Source organism: Martes martes, assembly GCF_963455335.1.
Source record: "Martes martes genome assembly, chromosome: 8".
NCBI classification, from domain to species: domain Eukaryota; kingdom Metazoa; phylum Chordata; class Mammalia; order Carnivora; family Mustelidae; genus Martes; species Martes martes.
Window position 1 is genome coordinate 20019516 of NC_137895.1, and position 19018 is coordinate 20038533.

The 19018-nt window shown below is 39.6% G+C and overlaps 1 protein-coding gene across 1 annotated transcript; it reads right to left on the reverse strand.

The window, feature by feature from the left end:
* Window positions 1–4865: 4865 nt before the first annotated feature.
* On the reverse strand, window positions 4866–15310 carry SPIC (Spi-C transcription factor; the record flags this gene model as incomplete). Its single annotated transcript, XM_080810199.1, has 6 exons — window positions 4866–5289; window positions 8581–8693; window positions 10514–10626; window positions 11383–11479; window positions 13963–14008; window positions 15219–15310. The coding sequence occupies 6 exons, from the start codon at window positions 15308–15310 to the stop codon at window positions 4866–4868; spliced, it is 885 nt and encodes a 294-aa protein (XP_080666325.1).
* Between the last annotated feature and the right edge of the window lie 3708 nt (window positions 15311–19018).

The window sequence follows — 19018 nt, forward strand, 5'->3', positions numbered from 1 at the left end:
CTATTGCTGAACCATGAAGAGCAAACACAGTAATGGATCAGAGGAGACAAATGAACATTTGTATTAATCATGCTTCTAGCTTCTGTAAACATGATGCTTTGACATCTGCCCTGCATGCATATGCCAGACACACCTGGTTCTGGACAACCCGGTAATATGCCCGAGTTACCTTGCCTTGGCAAATTGCCTCCCTTGTCACCTTCTCCATCCCCCTCCAGGAATCCTCCCTAGGGTGTGACTTTTAAACACAAGTCAGTCAATCCAGAGTCTACACCCCAGCTGCTTTCCTTGTAGGGTTCTCATACCCTGGGTCACTATATACCCATCCTAAATACCCCAGGGCCCGGCAACTAGGGGAAGCCTCTTTGCCCACCAAATTATTCAAAGCAGCTGATCTTAAACCTGTTCACCTGCCTCATCCATTTCTTCTTGCAGAAACCACAATAAAGCCTCTTGCCCATAGTCCCCCTTTTCATCTGCCTCATGACTGACCCATGTACTTCTCCATGAAGCCACCTTGGCAAATGTATACTCTCTTGGAACTGTGAGTGCAATAAATTATCTTTGATGACACTCTTACCATGACTAAATAATGGTGTTAAAACTACATAACCCAACAATCCTGAACTTGGATGTAGTAACCTGATGAAACTTAAGATTACTTCCTCTTAGGGAGTATGTGAATAATTTCAACAAAGGCCTGAACACCTTTTAAGGGTCTGTAGAGATATCAGGCAATCAGAGAGGTGGACTACAGCAAACATTGTTGGTTTTCTACTCAACATCTGTTACTGTCTCCTTTCAGGCAAAACACCAGTTTTATTCAGGTATTAATCCGTCTCTTCACAGACTCAAGGATCATGACCCTTTTCCTCCTCCAGAATTACATTCCATTTGGACTGAGCCAGTCTCAGTGGTCTCTTTCCCCTTGCCAGTGAATGACTCAGGATTGAGCAGGGATCCCGGGTATGGGCAATAGGAGATGTTCTAGGGGGGGTTCTGGAAAATTTCCCCGACTGCAAAGAGGACACTGGATTAAGTGGCTCTTTCTGTTGGTGGACACTGCTGTGCTGACAGAGCCGGAACTGTAGTCACTTTACTTGTAGGAAACCTGAGGATAAGGCCAAAGGCAAGAAAGTGTAACGAAAGACTCACCAGAAAACAAAGCCAGAATAATGTATCATGGTTGTAGCCTTCTCTTCATTTGGACTTCTTGATCTGTGAGATAGTAAATTTTCTTTCTTAAACTCGTTTGAGTCAAAGGCTTTCATTACTTGAAGCCCACAGCCCATAGCCCATAGCCCATTCCAACAAATCTCCCTTTCATTAAAGAGTTGGTAAGAAACAAAGTTTTCCAAGAGCTAGCAGTGTCACTCTAAAACTTGTAAATGTGATCTTTCATCACATACATTGCTATCATTTAATTACTTACGTAAAGCATGATTGTTAAAATTGTACTTGTTCAACTACATTATAAAGTGTTAATTACAGGAAATTCTGTTTGTTCACTTAAGCTGCCTATGAACTCTCAAGCCTTTTGTTGATTAATTCCCCACTACAAATCCTGGATGAGTGTGCTTATCAAAGAGAATCTTCACTGACTCCCACAGCTGTTGAAAATAAAGCTCTCTCTGATAGCACATCCAAGCATTGTACAAAGCTTTGTTCTTGCACAATTTGCAAACTTCTTATATTTGAACCACATCTATTTCTTTGACACAGATTATTGATTCATCAGACCACTGATACATTCATGTGCTCTCTATGTTTAGATTTCTGATTCTGGGGCCCACTACTGAAAAAAACCTAGATGCTCTACATTCTTCTTCCACATTTAGTCCTTTATTTAACTGGTTCATGGCCAAGCTAAGTCAGGGCTGCTCTTGACAATCCTTGAGGTAGTCTATTTCACACATTCATGGGATGCCTCGCTGTGCTTGCCTGACAAAGCACACACAATCCCTACCTGCAGCCCCTTTTTTTCCTAGTTAAGTAACTACCCACTGCTTTTAAAATCCATCCAGGTTTAAATTAAAGCACCAGCCACCCATCAAATTCAAACTAATATTGCAAAGGCAAACAGAGTATCCTCAGCTTTGAAATGAGGGGCAGGAAACTTGAAGAAATGGTTCATTTCAGTTGTCAAAAATGTTAACTTTCACCAATTCACGAAAAAGTAGTAAGTTGCTTTAAGCTTATTTTACAGTTATCATTATCAAGAGTCTGTACCATCAAAATACAAGCTGAAATTCCATCCAAATTACATGAGTTAGGTAAAAATGTATGAACCAAAATATCTAAATATAAATTGTGGTTATATGACTGTGTACAACACTCCAACTCTGTGAAGGACTGGCATCAAATGTCTGATAATAAAACATGTGACTATGAAAATATTCTTGTGAATCCATGTGCATATGAAAATATTCAGGGCCCATTTTATATTCATAAACTCTGGAGGTTGAGAGAGAGATTTCAGGCACAGTCCTTAAAAATAACTAAAAGCAATGAAAAAGAATAAATTCCTCTTATATCCAGCAACACTGATGAACTTCATCAATATATTGAAAGGAACAAAAGCAAATGCAAAAATACGAACTATATGATTCATTTCATGCGATGTTCAAGGTGGAGTTTGGAAAAAACGGTTATGAGATGCTGTATCTTCGTTTAGATAATGGTTAAATGGGTGTATACATCAGTCTGTACAGGTTAGATGTAACTAATGCTGCCACACTGATGCACTTGACAATACTTCACAACGTGGTGTGAGCCCAACCAACCAATAAATTGCTCTTCAGTAAGGTATTTGGTAAAATTTAGTTAGTATTAATAAAACTTATAAATCTGTATTGATAGAACTAAAGTTTCACAGCAGAAGAAGCCATGTCTGTTTCACTTAGCACTGGACACCTCACCAGAGAAGAGTTCAACTGAGTCATTCAGCCAGATGACGGTGACGGAGAGAGGCTGGAATACCATATACCAGGAAAAGACCGACCATGAGAGTCTAACAAGTCTCTCTCCCCGGTCCTTGGGTGGCGACACGGAGTTAACACCCTGTTTCAAGTATGGTGCGTGTCATACAATGTATGGAGGTTTCAGTCTTTGAGCAGCGGGAATGAACATGTCATTAAGGACCAACCTGCTTGAGAAAATGGCTTTTGGTCAGCCCACTTTTGTAAAAGGCAGAGCCCAGATTTCTGCCAAAGAGAAATCTACTCTGCAGAAGAAAATAAATGGAATCAGGGCTGACTGGAGGTTTTTCAGAGAATTGTCAAGATGAACCCTTCAAGCTGGCATTGGGTGTAGGTGGGACTTTGGAGAGAAATACAATGTTAATACAATTCTATTTATTTCCCAAATGAGCTGTGTGGTGAAACCTCATTTCCTCTTTGCAACGTCTGGTAAAATTTGTATTTACAGAGCATATTTCTTTGCAGAGAATGAACATAAATGCTGGGTCCTACTTTTTAAGGTTAGCACGATTGGAACGGTCTCAGTTCCTCTGGGCTGCTGTAACAGAATACCGTAAACTGGGTGTCTTATAACCAGAAATTTCTTACAGTTCAAGAAGCTGGAAGTCCAAGATCAGGGCGCCAGCACATTCAGTGTCTGTAAGAGCCTGCTTCCTGGTTCATAGGAGGCCGTCTTGTGTCCTCGCAAGGCAGAAGGGGTGAGGAAGCTCTCTGGGCCTCTTCTACAAGGCACTAAGCCCATTTGTGAGAGCTCTTCCTTCCAAAGAGCCTGCCTCCAAATATCATCACACTAGGGATTAGGTTTCAACATATTTTGGGGAGGATGCAAACATTCAGTTTATTCCAGAAGGCCAGACTACATGTGCAGATAGCCAATATCATTACCTTCATTTAGTCTGCCATTTTTAAAGAATCCCTGGAAGACATAAAGAAAACGGGCAATGGTAACAAATTAAATTGGGTAGACTCCAGGAAGCTCTTGGCCTGCACTGAAGATGGCCCATATAGTCTAGGAAGTTCTCCTGCATCATGGTAATACGGATGGGATACAAATCAATCTGCCAAACAGGAAGTAAGAAACAGGGTTTCTTTCTTCATTCCTAATGGAATGCTGAGAATAAACCATAGCTTTCAAGTCCCGTTTCCTCCCTGGATTTATCTGCTAGTCTCTATCCTTTACCTTTTTCTCCAACATTCCCAGCCTGATCTTAGCTGGGCTAGTTTAAGGGAGGAGGAAGTTGAGTTTTCCGAAGTTAGGCCGGAGATAACGAGGCAAGAGCACCTTCTTGTGGCTGAGTGGCAGGACAGCAAGAAATGTTAGCTTCTGGATCTACCCCAGGGGAGAGATGCCAGGAAATGATGTGCGGGAAGTATAAGCTTTGGAGTTCTATCATTAAGGTAGGTGGCATTTTCCTTAGATCATTTTTTTAGCGCCACAGGGTTGCAGACCATGAAGTCTGAAGTGCAGAGAAAATAAAGTTTTTAAAGTCATGAATGTATTTTAGCATGAGACTATCGTGCAATTATTTTGCTGTCGCTAAAGCTATCACATAATACATTAGACTGATTTTTTTTTTTGCCTGAGTATATGACAGGAAAACATTTAAATCTATATAGATCAAATCATCTCTAATAGCATTGTTTACCTAGAAGTACTGCATAAATAGTAAGAGCGAGGACATTTAGTTTATATATTCAAATGGGGCTGGATCATTTGGAAGTTGTTCACCGGCAGATTTTTTTCACCAAGTCTGTGTAGATTATAATCCACTTAGTAAAAGATTAGAAACAATGACGTTAACTGTTTTTCCCTCTCCAGCATTTAAGAGAAAAATCCTGAAACTGGTACAGATTTTTGATGTCAGGAAATCATGAAATATAGAATATTTAGCAATCAGGGTGACTTAGCTCATGATAATCAACGTATGGACAATTATAATTTGCATTCCAGTTACTGAAGCTGAGAAAGCCTTGCTCAGGTTGAACATACGGTGAGTAAAAGAACTCTTTTTCTAAGAAATAAGATGGAGAGAGTCTTTGGAGAATGGCCTCACTGAACTGGTAAGTTAGCTTTCTCCGGATTTTGGTGACTTCCCCAGTTCTTCCGTAATTCCTCAGTGCTCTGGCCATTTTCTGGTAAGTCATGGTCTTCCGGTTGCCTTTTCTTTTCCCCCAAAGTTGGGCAAGTTTTTCTTTGTTTTTTGACACAAACTGGAAGATGCCTTTGGTTTTATCTACCCACTGAATACAAGATGCCATCTCAGGATTACACAGGGATTCATGAAGGTATTCAAACAGTCGGAGCTTCTTCCTGCCTAAAATGGAGAAAAATAATGTCATACCCCACCGTGGCTACACACAAAGAACATCCTCAGGAAGGGTCTGTTGAGTGACTACAAAATTCAAAGCTGCATTGGGACTTGAAAATCAGACAACTGAAGTTTCAGGTGGACCATACTTTGCTGGGGATGTTTAAAAAATGTTGTACTGGGGCACCTGGGTGGCTCAGTGGGTTAGGCCTCTGTCTTCGGATCTCAGGGTCCTGGGATCGAGCCCCGCATCGGGCTCTCTGCTCAGCGGGAAGCCTGCTTCCTCCTCTCTCTCTGCCTGCCTGTCTGCCTACTTGTAATCTCTATCAAATAAATAAATAAAATCTTTTAAAAAAATAAATAAATAAAAAATAAAAAATAAAAAATGTTGTACTGTCCTTTACTGGAAAAGGGAAGCCTGATGCCTCTTTATCCGAGTCTGCCCTCTGTCAGGTCATCTTTCTTCTCAATTAAATCTTGACTACCCGTTCCATGTCGTATTTTAGAGCAACAAAACTGAGAAAATGAACTGCAAAGTTTAGTGGTTTTAAATAAAGTGAAGCCCCAAAAGCCATTTTTCACAAAGCAAATCATTTGAAAGGGCTTTATTCAAATGAGCTAAGTCAAATGAGGTAGGAATGTGAATGTATTTTTTAAAAATGCAAAAGAGTATTCAAATATAAAGTAGTGTTAGTGAAATTAGTATCAAAGACTTAGATTTAAAAAAAACAAAAGACAAAAACTGTGGGTCTACCTAGTTACGTGAAATGAAAAAGAACAGAAAAAAATGGAGTGGAAAATGCCACCTTCATTGCCATCTTCATGACATTTTGGTATCATTTATGAGCAGTTAACAATGGGCACTGTGATATTTTTCATTGCTGTGAAATAAAATGGCACTACCAGAGTTTTTCTCTCTTTAGAAATACAGTCCTTTATATTTCATAATGTCTAGACAGAAAACTTTAGGAGGATTTACTGTGATTTTTGTTCAGTTGACTGGATGTCTTTGGCCTAACAGGGAACAAAGGGGGACAGCCCATTTTGTGACTTCTCAATTGGTCTGTAAATACGATGCCTCACCAGATCTGCCAATAGCCTAACATATCCACAGCCGAATTCCCTTTTCCCCTAGAGAGAGTGAATAGTGGATTCCCAAACTGCTTTGAACAGTCTCTGGGGAGTAATACTCTTGCATCAATCATCATTCATCCTAAAACCTCAAAGGTTTTTAAGAAGATTATCTTTTTGCATTATATTATCTTGAAATTACAAATTAAGAAATGAAAGGGACTTACCAAAAAAACACATCATGAATTAAAGTCACAGCCCTAAATAAACTTTGTCTCTTATTCAGTGATCAAATCAATAATGGATCCTCACCTTTTAAAATGTTTTCAGTTTTGAAAAAAGTATTTAAACTTATTTTAAAAAGTATGATGTGCTCAGAGTAAAAGATTCAAACAGAAGCACAAAGTGAAAGTAAAATTCCAGGCTATTCTACTACATATTTTTAAAATTAAAAAAAATTTGCACATAAACATATGCATATTCTTTAAAAATACCAGTGGTATCATATTATTTTGCTTTTTTCAGTAAGTAATAGATCTTTAATTAAGTCAGAGAACAATACAGAAATTAGCTATAGATGGGTAAAATACGCAGCTGTTGAAGTTAACAACGGTTACTTCTGGGACGTATCATAGGAAGAAAGAAGAACATTTCCACTTATTCTTTGTGAATTTCTGAATCCTTGAACTTTTAATAATATGCATTATTACTTTTAAATCATGGAATTAAAAAGGATTAAAACCAAAAAATGTACTTTAGAATTCTTTATCAACACATAAGATATGCCTTCATGCCTTTTAACAGCTCTGTGTTCTGTTTTACGCATGTACTATTTTTCTCTGGGTAATGACTCCCCAAAATAATTTCAAAATTTCAGGTGGAAGAAGAACTTCAAAAACCAAAAATTATGGCTGGTATGTCCCATACTACCAAAGCTTTACACCATAAAACATCAATGAAAAGATACAGGTTTTTCGTTAAAAAATAATAATAGTGACAAACTAAACACCTGGACAGAGGTAGAAGTAATATTCTCCTTGTATTAAATTACTACTAGTGCCTAGTTCAATATTCGATACCAATATCCAGTGATACAGATTTATTTTGTGTGTGATTTTCCGCATTATTCCTTGCTAGATTATTGCTGGTATTTAAAATTTTGTTCTAGGATACAGTATTCTGGGATGCATATATAGAACAAAAGCAGTTTTTCAAAAAAAATTCACTGAAAATAATTTAGAAACTGTGATAAAGAATCATTAAAACAATTTCATTGTAAAATTATGATGCATCTTACACATCTCTGTACCTTATACACAGATGCAGTAAGTATGTTCCATTCTTTTCCTTCAACAAACATCACAAGGAACATCCTAATGTTTATCGTGTACACACACACACCCTACGGTATATTGAGAAATAATCCAGAGCCAGGCTATGAGTGTAACGCTTTACACGGACTTTCTCATTTAATTTTTACAGCAATCTTACAATCTTTATACAATTATCATTATTTGTTCTTTGAATGAGGACACTGTGGTACAAAAGGTTAAGTGATTTTTCCAGGCTTACACAATTAACCCAGAGTTCACACTCACTCAGTTATGTAGTCCCTAAGAGTCAAAAGATATTAACATTTAAGTTTTGGTAGTTATTGCCAAACTGCCTTACAAAACTTTGTACCAATTTGTACTCAGTCCAATAGCACATATGCACATATGTGGCCCACAATGTTGCCATCAGAGGCTACTATCCTGCTTTATCACTTTACCCATCTGTTAGGTGAGATCACCATCAGCTTAAATTTATGAAATCAGGATTTCAAATTTATGAAATACTGAGTTATTATGAAACTTCATTTGCAGGAAACTTAATGGAGAAAATAACTTCCATACCAAGCCCTTCACAATTAGGGTTAAGATTGCTAAAACAACTTATGGCAAAGTTCCCCTTTCTACACCCCAAATATAGACACATTATTCATGAATACAGATTTACTTGAGTGAAGTGACACTCTACAGCTTCGCATTTCTGTGAAGCAATGGGAAGGCTCACCCAAGATGAATGGCTTGGAGTGGCTCAGTCTGTCAGGGGTAAATTATTCTTAATCACAGCACTAGGGAATTCTGCAAATGCAGTTCTAAACTCAGGTATGAAATCCCTTTAAAGCTGCTCTGAAGATGACTTGGTTCTTTTACCTATAAAATGACTGATGGATCCACATACCTTTTCCTCCCTTTTGATGGAGAACAGCAGGTTGTACCAGCTGATTTTCAGGGATGTTTGGCAGAGACTGGTGAGTATTTCCTTCAAAATAGAGGTCCGCAGCACTGTTCTATATAAATAATGCAGCAGGATGTTAGTGGGACTTTCCATGTGGCCCCAGCTGATGGCTAAAGTCAAAAGCTGAGGACAAAAAGTGTGCTGAGCATCTCCCAAATTCTAAAAAGCATAATCCTCAACTGCAGCCAAGTATCCCTCCCCGAGCAAACCAGCCTCAAACCCACATGAAGAGAGGACCAAGGGGCGGAAGCTACTCTTTGGCTCTGTGAAGACTTTCATCCCCTTCCTATGAGAAAGAGGAGGGGCTTGCTTCCTCCCTTCTCCCTAAATATACCAGTGAGAAAGGAAAATTTTGAAGAATTATTACTACAAAACTGAAGTGCCAGCACAAAGGGGAAGATGGATTGTTGGATGCCCATCTGGGCATGTGGAAACAAAGGGAGAAAGATGGCAGCCAAGGAAGGGCAGGGCCAGGAGAGGGGACAGGAGGAAGCAGCCTGAACTGTTACCATTACATTCGGAAAGCAAACGTAGGTCTTCATGGGGTAATCTGATGAAGATGACTTGAACCACCCTAACATAGCCCATGTAAGAGGCTTCCCAGCAGGCAGGGAGTCTCCAACCACAGGAGGCTGTGATATGTACTAGGGATTGGAAGTTGAAGAGAGAGCAGGATTGCCGGATTCAGCAAGTAAAAATATTGGCATGCTGTATTTTACCTGGTAACCCCAAGGGGAGGGAGAAGAGGTTACGCTGGAACCTAAATTCCCTGTTCAAAGAAATGTCGTGTGGAAAGGCCCTAACAGAACAATTTAGAGGGTCAGGAAGAGGACATCTGACATAGCATGGTTGAAGGTAGTGACTGAAAAAAAAAAAAAAAAAAGGAAAAGAAAAGAAACATTTCATATTTATACTGCACCACATTAAGATAGCTGGCATTAAGAAAACAATATGGGACACCTGGGTGGTACAGTCCATTAAGTGTCCAACTCTTGGTTTTGGCTCAGGTCCTATTTTCAGGATCATGGGACTGAGCCTTGTATCAGGCTCTGTGCTCAGCACAGAGTCTCCTTGAGTTTCTTTCTCCTTTCCCTCTACCCCTTGCTCCACTCTCTCTCTCTCTCTCAAATAAAGAAATAAATCTTTAAAAAAAAAAAAAGAGGGGTGCCTGGGTGGCTCAGTGGGTTAAAGCCTCTGCCTTCGGCTCAGGTCATGATCCCAGGGTCGCATGGGGCATTCTGCTCAGCAGGGAGCTTGCTTCCCCCACCTCTGTCTGCCTGCCTCTCTGCCTACTTGTAGTCTGTCTGTCAAATAAATAATTTTTTTAAAAAAGAAAGTAATACCAAAAAAAAAAAAAAAAGAAAGTGATACAAAAGAACACATGAATGGAGAGATAGATGGTGGGAACACTTTGTTTACAGGGGGTTATAACAATATCCCTGAGCTGGTCCAAGACATGTAGCTAGCTCTGAGTTTAGAAAGGGAAACAGAGCAGGTTAATACAAGATTATAGGTAAAGCCAATACAGGGGAAGTTTGGGCGTTGCCCTATGGCTTTTAGGGGAACCATATTATTTTGCTATTTTCCAAATGGACAAGAAGCAGTAATGTGAGAACCCTAAAAACACATCCTTGTAGAAGTCATTCAAACCCTCTGATGCTGGGTTAAGAGCAATGACAGAGGGCAGTTTCCTTCTTGACAGCATTGCCAAGGACCACCCATGATGTCCAATGTACACCACTGATGTCCGTGAGTTTTCTCTGCCCAGCTGCCTCTAAGCTGGCTTTCAGCGAGCATACACCAAGTGGAAAGCAGGTGTGAAGAGGGAATTTGCCTGTTACTGGGAGATGATCTACTGGTACATGTACTCACTATTACTGTTCTCCAATTATAGACAGGTTCCTCTGTAGGCAGCATACCATAGCAGGTGGAATTTCCTCTGACTTGAGAGCAGTGGTTGATGAAAGCCAGGTAATTTTTGTAATCTAATTTAAAAACAGAGAAAGAAACTCCAAAAGTCAAAGTTTGTAACTGGGTGTATGTGCCCAATGTATGTATGTTTATATATGCATATATGCTTATATATGTGGTTGCTTCATCATGTGCTCTCTACAACTTTGCATTTCCCTATGTTTACTGCATTATGCTGGTATCACAGTCTTCTTTTTCATATCCCATTTCCCTTACTGGAACACATGTTCCTTGCAAGCAGAGACCCCATAATTTCTTTTATCTTGGAACTTACCACGATACCGTGTGTTAACTCAAGAGGCAAGATACCTATATTTCACCTACACTATCTTTCCATAGTCTACAGGGCAATGGGTAAGGAACAATAAGAATATTTACTCTCAAAGAAGAGAATATTCTCCTGAGTAGAGTATCTCCTGTATGGAAGGTCTGTAAGATAAATTAGAATAACCAAAAAGCCCACTCCGAACAGTTAAAATTGTCAGATAAATATCAACCAGATATACTTAATCGTGCTAGTATTTTTTTTATGTGCTAGTATTTTATGTGCTAGTTTTCCTATATGGAATGTCATTCTCTACATTCTTTGCATTTTCATATATGACACTTTAAATTTACATAAGCTAGGGTTTAACCCTGGCAAGCTTTTCGCCTCTGTTAGAATAAACCTTAGACCCACTAGATAAAAATGCTCTTTTCTGTTAACAATTATTCGTGTGTCTGCGTGACGGAGAAGGCATTTGATGTACCGAAGCCGGTGGACACTTTACCTGGGGAGTACTGAAGATCTCCCGTTGAATGCTGCCTCAGTACCTCGAAAGCATCTTCAAAGGCTTGTCCCAGCTTGTCTTGTTCAATGCAGGACTGCTAGAAAGGCAGAATCCTCAAGTTATGAAATTATCAATTGAACTTAATCTTTCTGATATAAGGGGTGGTTTCTCACCCACGACACTATTGATACGTGAGGTTGGCTAAGTCATTACTGCTGCAGGGGGCTGTCCTGTGCCCGGCAGAAAATCTAGCAGCATCCCTGGTCTCCACCCACTCACTGGATGCCAGCAGCACTCTCTCAACCCTGGTTGAAATCTACTGCTCTATAGCATATAGTATTTAGAGAACAGTATTCGTTCTATGGTATAGTATTTAACATTCTCTTAAAAGTTTAGTAGGAGTTGCATTGCAGGAGATGGATGTGGAAAAAGGGATCGAGGAAATATCTTTAATGGAACAATCTGAATCAGGGCTTAAAATGGAAAAGCTCTTAATTTCAAAAGCATGTCCCCGAGACATAAAATTGAACTTTTTAAAAAAAAATTCAATGTATTCGAGACAAAGAGTGTACGCGGGCAGGGAGGGGCAAAGAGAGAGGGAGGAAGAATCTTGAGGCAGACTCCATACTGAGCATGGAGCCCGATGCAGGGCTTGATCCCACCACCAGAACGTGACCCAACCTGCAACCAAGAGTTGGACCCTTAACCGACTGAACCACACAGGTGCCCCCAAATTAAACTGTTTTGCAAACCATTTCATACCCTTATAATCTGAACCACAGATTACTTTCAAAATGGAGGATACTGATCCTTCAAAGAGGATGCTCATCCTCCAAATCATCCAAGGAAGATTGGAAAATGCCAACTTACCATGCTTCATTAATATATTGACAATTCTGAAAAAGATTAATAAAAAAATTAATAGTGTATTTAATTTGCCTCTGAATTAAAAGATCTTACTCAAAATACTTTCTGAAGATACCCTGTAAAAACCAAAAGTACCATCCAAAGTCTCTTTAATGAGTACACATTTTTCTTCTTACATATTTCCTACAAACATTTTTTTTGCCTTTTTATTATTACAAAACTTTTTAAATGTTAAAGTAGATAAACAGGGTTAATTACCTAAATTGCTTAACTTGTAAGAGAGTATTAAAAATAACTGAAGAGGATATTTAAGTATTTCAAAATCCTTTTTTTTTTTTAAGATTTTATTTATTTATTTGACAGATCACAAGTAGGCAGAGGCAGGCAGAGAGAGAGGAGGAAGCAGGCTCCCCGCCGAGCAGAGAGCCCGACGCGGGGCTCAATCCCAGGACTCTGGGATTATGACCCGAGCCGAAGGCAGCGGCTTTAACCCACTGGGCCACCCAGGCACCCCTCAAAATCCTTTTAAGAATTAAAGTATTTAAGGGGCGCCTGACTGGCTGGGTCAGAAGGGCATGTGACTCTTGATCTCGGGGTTTTGAGTTTGAGCCTCACACTGGGTGTAAAGATGACTTAAAAATAAAATCTTAAAAACAAAAAAAATTCTGAAAATCAGAAAACTTTTTACCTTAGCATAGCTCTCCATTTATAATGTTGTGAGTTTTTTCCCCCCAATCTTTCTGGTGTCAGCCTACTGAGAATCTGGTGAAGAAAGGCTTTCTCTTGAAATGTGAATCTACATTACAAATAAAATTTACCCTGTAAAACCCATCCACTCACTAGGAAAAAATCCTAGGATAGGAACCCGGGTCTACTTTCTAATCCCTGTTAGATTTTGTTCTAAATAAACAGTGATTAATAACAACAACAACATTAAATGGTTTTTTAAAAAAGATTAATGTTCTGCAGACTAAAAACAAACAAATAAATCTACATAACAAGAAAGAGCATGTGGGGGGGGCACCATTGCTTATCTTTTTATTTAGCACAAGCAACTGTTTACACGTTATCATTTACCCCACGAATGCAGTGAGCTTGTTAACACTGCAGAATACAAAGTGATGATATAATCCAACACACTATTATACATATCAATATAATAATTACATCAACATAATACATCAGACACTGAAATTCTATTCAGCTCTTCGAAATCACTATACCATGTCAGTTAAAAGAAAATGTGAGGAAAAAAAAAATCCCTAAAATGAAAGTTAACTATGTGAGGTAACAGGAGTGTTAACTAACCTTATTGTGGTTATTATTTCATAATATATTCGCATGTCAGGATTATCACATTTTCCACCTTAAACTTACACAATCTTTTGTGTCAATTATATCTCAAAAAAGCTGGAAGACAGCTTTCCAATGTGAGAGATGTTGAACAATTTAGCAAAAACTTAAAAAAAATAAAGAAAACCCATAAATCACTGCCTGGGCTATGATCCCTAATAAATATTATCAGTATATGTGTTTTTTTAAAAAGGCAAGTCAATGAACTTTCAATTAATTATCCCTCAACTCATATGCACTAAAGCAAATACATGAATGGTGTAGTTTGAATCAAATACTTAAATGACTTTGACTAAAATACACCACAAAAGACAACTATCCCAACTCTTAAAAGTAGCAAACCCAAAGGGAAAAAAAAACCTCGCAAACGCCATCGATTACTTCAATTGCTTCATCTTTCTTGTATCTGAAAGTTGATACAAGAAACATTCTTTAGGCCAAAGGAGAAAATTATCACAAGGTATTTTGAGAATCAGAAGCTAAACACTTACCAGGAAGACACTTCAGCTCTTTACAAAATAGATGTTTCATTAATATCAGAATCGTTAAGACAGAACTGTCAAGAACTCACTGGCAGAGTTGCATTAAATAGCTGTTTTTAAGGAAGTGCTACAAAAGGGGATTTTTTTTAAAAGATACAGTGTACTCACGATTTCTATTTCATGATACGGCCAACAGACTCCAGGGGCTATTATTTTGAAGAAACACGTAGAAGTTCATATCCCACGGGCCAAAAGCATCCAAACAAACCCCATGAATCCCGCCCAGCATAAACTGCAGCACCTCTGGACCCCACAAACACACTGGAAACCTCTGACCTGACAACTCTTGTTCATCCCTTTTCGTTCCTGTTTTTCCCCCAATTCTAGATCCTGTATTGCCTTTCTTGCCTGGACTATAAACAACCTTCACTCTGGCCTTCCCAAATTGGCCTCTTCCCTTTCAAACCACTTCACTCCTACCCATCGCCTTACTTAAGAGATCATAAACGCTCCGGCTCTTGTCCTAGCACTCCAGGCTCCTCATCCTAACCTTAACCTCATTTACCACAATTCATTTTAGGAGCAGGAAGTGGAGTCCATTGCTATGATCTTCCTTTCATACCTAAATCCAGTAGAGGCTCCCCAACAGTCAGGAATGGCTCATGCGTGGTGATCTGGGATACACTTGAAGCTGCGAATGTGCAGAGAAGTCCAATTCTCTTATTTACCTAAAAGATCTATTGGAAATGAATTTTGGTGGCTTTGATGAAAATTGTGGGGTGCTCCCTCCATCTATAATTCTTCCTTCCCAGGCCATCACCTGCCCAGTTACCCATTCCATTTTACCTGTCTATCAGGGTCTGATCTAGTATCCACAAGTACCAAGCAGAAGTAACTTCCTTTCTGAAACACGTGTCTGAACCAACCTTACCTAACTGCAACCTTCTACCATTTTAATAGATATCACATTTCGCCAGGGGGAAAACCACCTAAGAATTTTTTGTAAACCTTGTGGGTGGGGAGAGAGACTTTTCTGTTTTGCATTGCTGGAATCTGAGCTCACCTTTGATACGGGACTATTGTTCTGGACCGTCTACTTTTTGGACCCAATTTGTTATGCAAATGTAAACACACCTCTCCTCTTCTGAAATGTAGATGTTATAGTAAAGACTGTATAATACTGTAATCACTGATGTTGATGAGGTTTTAATCTGTACCATTTCCATGTCTACGCCCTCCGCTTTGTTCTATCCTATTCATTTATTAAACAAGTATGTATTTCTGAGCTTTTTTCTCTGCTGGACACTATGTAGTATCCAGGGACTATAACCCTGAACAAGTTCTATTGAAGAGAATTTTTTTTTTTAAAGGCAAACTATGCAAGTGTTAGATAATGAGTACTAAGAAAATGATAAGAGAAGGTGATAGGGAGAGAGTATGTAGTCATGATGAATGGTCACGAAAATGCTGAGTAGGGAATGTGTGTGTGAGCTGAAATCTAACAAAAAGAAAGAGTGAGCAAAAGAAATGCCGGGATGCAAAGATCCAGGGAAGTAGCTCCTGGCAGGGGAAGCAACAGGTGTAAAGAACTTTAGATAGAAATGAGTGTGGTTTAGGGTCCCCTGGTGGCTCACTTGGTTAAGCGACTGCCTTCAGCTCAGGTCATGATCCTGGAGTCCTGGGATCGAGTCCCACATCAGGCTCCTAATGGAGCCTGGGAAGTCTGTTTCTCCCTCTGACCTCCCTTCTCATGCTCTCTCACTCTCCCTCCCTCTCTCTATCTCTCAAATAAATAAAGAAAATCTTAAAAAAAAAAAAATGAGTGTGGTTTAGTCAAAGCATAGGAGGAAAGCCACAGGGGCGCAAGCAAAATGAACCCAGGGGGCTGAGAGGCAAAGTTAAGAAAGTAGGAGCGAGGGTCCAGAACAACCCATACATTAAGCCAAAAGAACCAAAAAAATATTTCAGAAGACTCTAAAAATTGCATGTGATAGTAGTTAGTTACCTGCTTTGCCCCATTTTACAGATTAGAAATCTAAACCGAGGCTCAAAAAATCTTCATGGTTTTTCTTAAAGTCTAATTGCAAGTGAGAGAGTGGGTGGGCTGGATCTAAATGCGGGTCTAGATGTGGGAGACAGGCTAGGCCAGGTCTAGATTTGGGTAATTTCATGAACACACTCTCAACCACCATGCTGGAGCCCTGTGTCTGCAGGTTAGGTTCCATCTGACCAGGGTTCTCAGCCCACATGGCTGTCTCTGTAGCACCCAGCAGATACTTACAGGAGTGCAGGCTCGGTACAAATTTGAAATGAATGGAAAAATAAGAGAACTTTCTAAGCCAGTATTCTCCCAACTGGTGTCTCCAGAGTTTATTCTGCAAGATATTGTTAAAGGGACCCTGAAAAAGAATTGAGTGGCAGTCAAGCTTGCTGTTTAGAACCTCCTCAGCCAGGCTGTTTGTAGAGTATATGACTCTTGATCTTGGGGTTGAGTTCAAGCCCCACATTGTGGGGTAGATTGTACTTAAAAAAAAAAAAAAAATCTGGGACACCTAGGTAATTCAGTCTGTTAAGCTCTTGGTTTCGGCTCAGGTCATGATCTCAGGATGAGGAGATTGAGCCCCGTGCACTCAGTGTGGAGTCTGCTTGACATTCTTCCTCTGCCTAAAATAAATAAATAAGATAAATCTTTAAAAAAAAAATCTTTAAGAACTTCTTTAGCCAAAGCAATGAACACACTGATTTTTTTTTTTTTTTTGGACACAACCCAATACTACAGAGAGGAAAACAGAAACATAGTTTTGTGTCCTTTGTAGGGCTAATATGTAAAAACACTTGCAACAACTTGAAAAGATGATGCAGGTCTTTTTAGCATTTTGGAGATCAAGTCTTCTATTCCTGAAGAATCTACTAAAAGCAGCAAGTTCTGTTCCCAGGAAAATGCGATCAGCACACATTATCAGGCAACCTTCCAAGTAGGGCCAACAGAGTCCAGTTTAGGAACTTCTGCAATACTGGATTTTCAAAACCACCTTCTTTGTCAGAGAGAGAGAGAGAGAGAGAGAGAGAGAGCGCGAGCACAAGCAGGGGGAGTGTGGCAGGCAGAGCAGGCAGAACAAGCAGAGAGAAACAGGCTCACTTCCGAGTAGGGAACCAGACGTGGGACACAAACCCAGGACCCTGGGATCATGACCCGAGCTGAAGGCAGTAGCTTAACCAAATGAGCCACCCAGGCATTCCCCTCCACCCTCCCTTTAAAAAAAAAAAAAAAAAAGATTTTATTTATCCATCTGTTGGAGGGAGAGAGAGAGCACAACCAGGGGGAGCACCAGGCAGAGAGAGATGCAGGCTCCCCATGGGGCAAGGAGCCGGATGTGGGTGGGGCTCCATCCCAGGATCCTGGGATCCTGACCTGAGCCGAAGGCAGACGCTCAACCTCAGTTGGTTGAGCCACTCAGGTGTCCCTAAGTACTGCTTTTTAAGCCATTTATACCCAATAGACAAACACATAACAGAACATTTTTATTGAGGTGGATATCAATGATTCCCTCAACACCAGAACTGAGCTGAGTAACAGGGGCCCTAAAGAGAGGATTCCTGATGAAGTCTCTTTTGCAGAAGTTCATTGTCCTCAGTGGTAACAGATTATTCTAGAGAATCTTAAGCAACAGATGTTCTGGATTCTAAATCATATGGTACTCAGCTTCAGGTGGGAGACTGCATTTTCTGAGAATAGAGAGTTTCGTATATATACATACATATATGTATGTGTGTGTATGTGTGTGTGTGTGTGTTTGTTTTTTTTTTTTTTTTGAGAGAGAGAGAGAGAGAGAGCCCTCACAAGTGGGGTGGAGAGGGACAGAGGGAGAGAGAGAGGGAAAATCTCAAGCAGACTCCATGCTTAGCACAGAGCCCAATGTGGGGCTTAATTTCAGGACCCCGAGATCATGATTTGAGCTGAAATCAAGAGTTCCAGGTGCCCCTAGAGAGCTTCAGAACACAGGAAAAGGGAGACTAAATTCAAGCTCTTACCATTCTTCCTACTCGAATAGCTCCATTTTTTAGTTAGGTCCCTCAAAAAAATCAAAAATAGTACTACCATATGATTCAGTATCCACTACTGGGTATTTACCCAAAGAATACAAAAACACTAATTCAAAAAGATATATGCATTCCTACATTTACTACAGCATTATTTACAATAGCCAAATTATGGAAGCAGCCCAAATGTCCATCAACAGAGGGGTGAATGGATAAAGAAGATTTGGTGAGAGATAGATGCCTTAGTTAAGCGTCTGACTCTTGATTTTGGTTCAGGTTATGATCTCAGGGTCATGAGACCAAATCCTCTGTTGGGCTCCATGCTCAGTATGGAGCCTGCTTAAGAATATCTCTCTTCGTCTCCCTCCGCCCAACCACCATCTCCCCCACAGCTCACATATGCACTCTCTCATTCTAAAAAAGAAACAAACAAACAAACAAACAAACAAGTGGTGCATATATACTATGGAATATTACTCAGCCATAAAAAGAAAAATCTTGCTGTTTAAAACAACATGAATGGATCTGAAAGGTATAACTAAGTGAAATAATCAGAGAAAGATAGATATGATATGATTTCACTGATCTGTGGAATTTAAAAATCAAAACAAATGAACAAAGAAAAAAAAAAGAGACAAACCAAAAAACAGAATCTTAACTATAGAGAACAAACGGATGGTTACCAGAGGAGAGGTAAGGTGGAGGGGGACGGGGGTGAAATAGGTGAAGGGGATTAAGAGTACACGTATCATGAAGAACACGGAGTAGTGTATATCATTGCAGAATCACTGTACTGTACACCTGAAACCAGTATAACACTACATGTTAACTATACTGCAAGTTTAAAAATAATAAAAAAATAATAAAAAATAATAAAGAAATATCTTCCATTG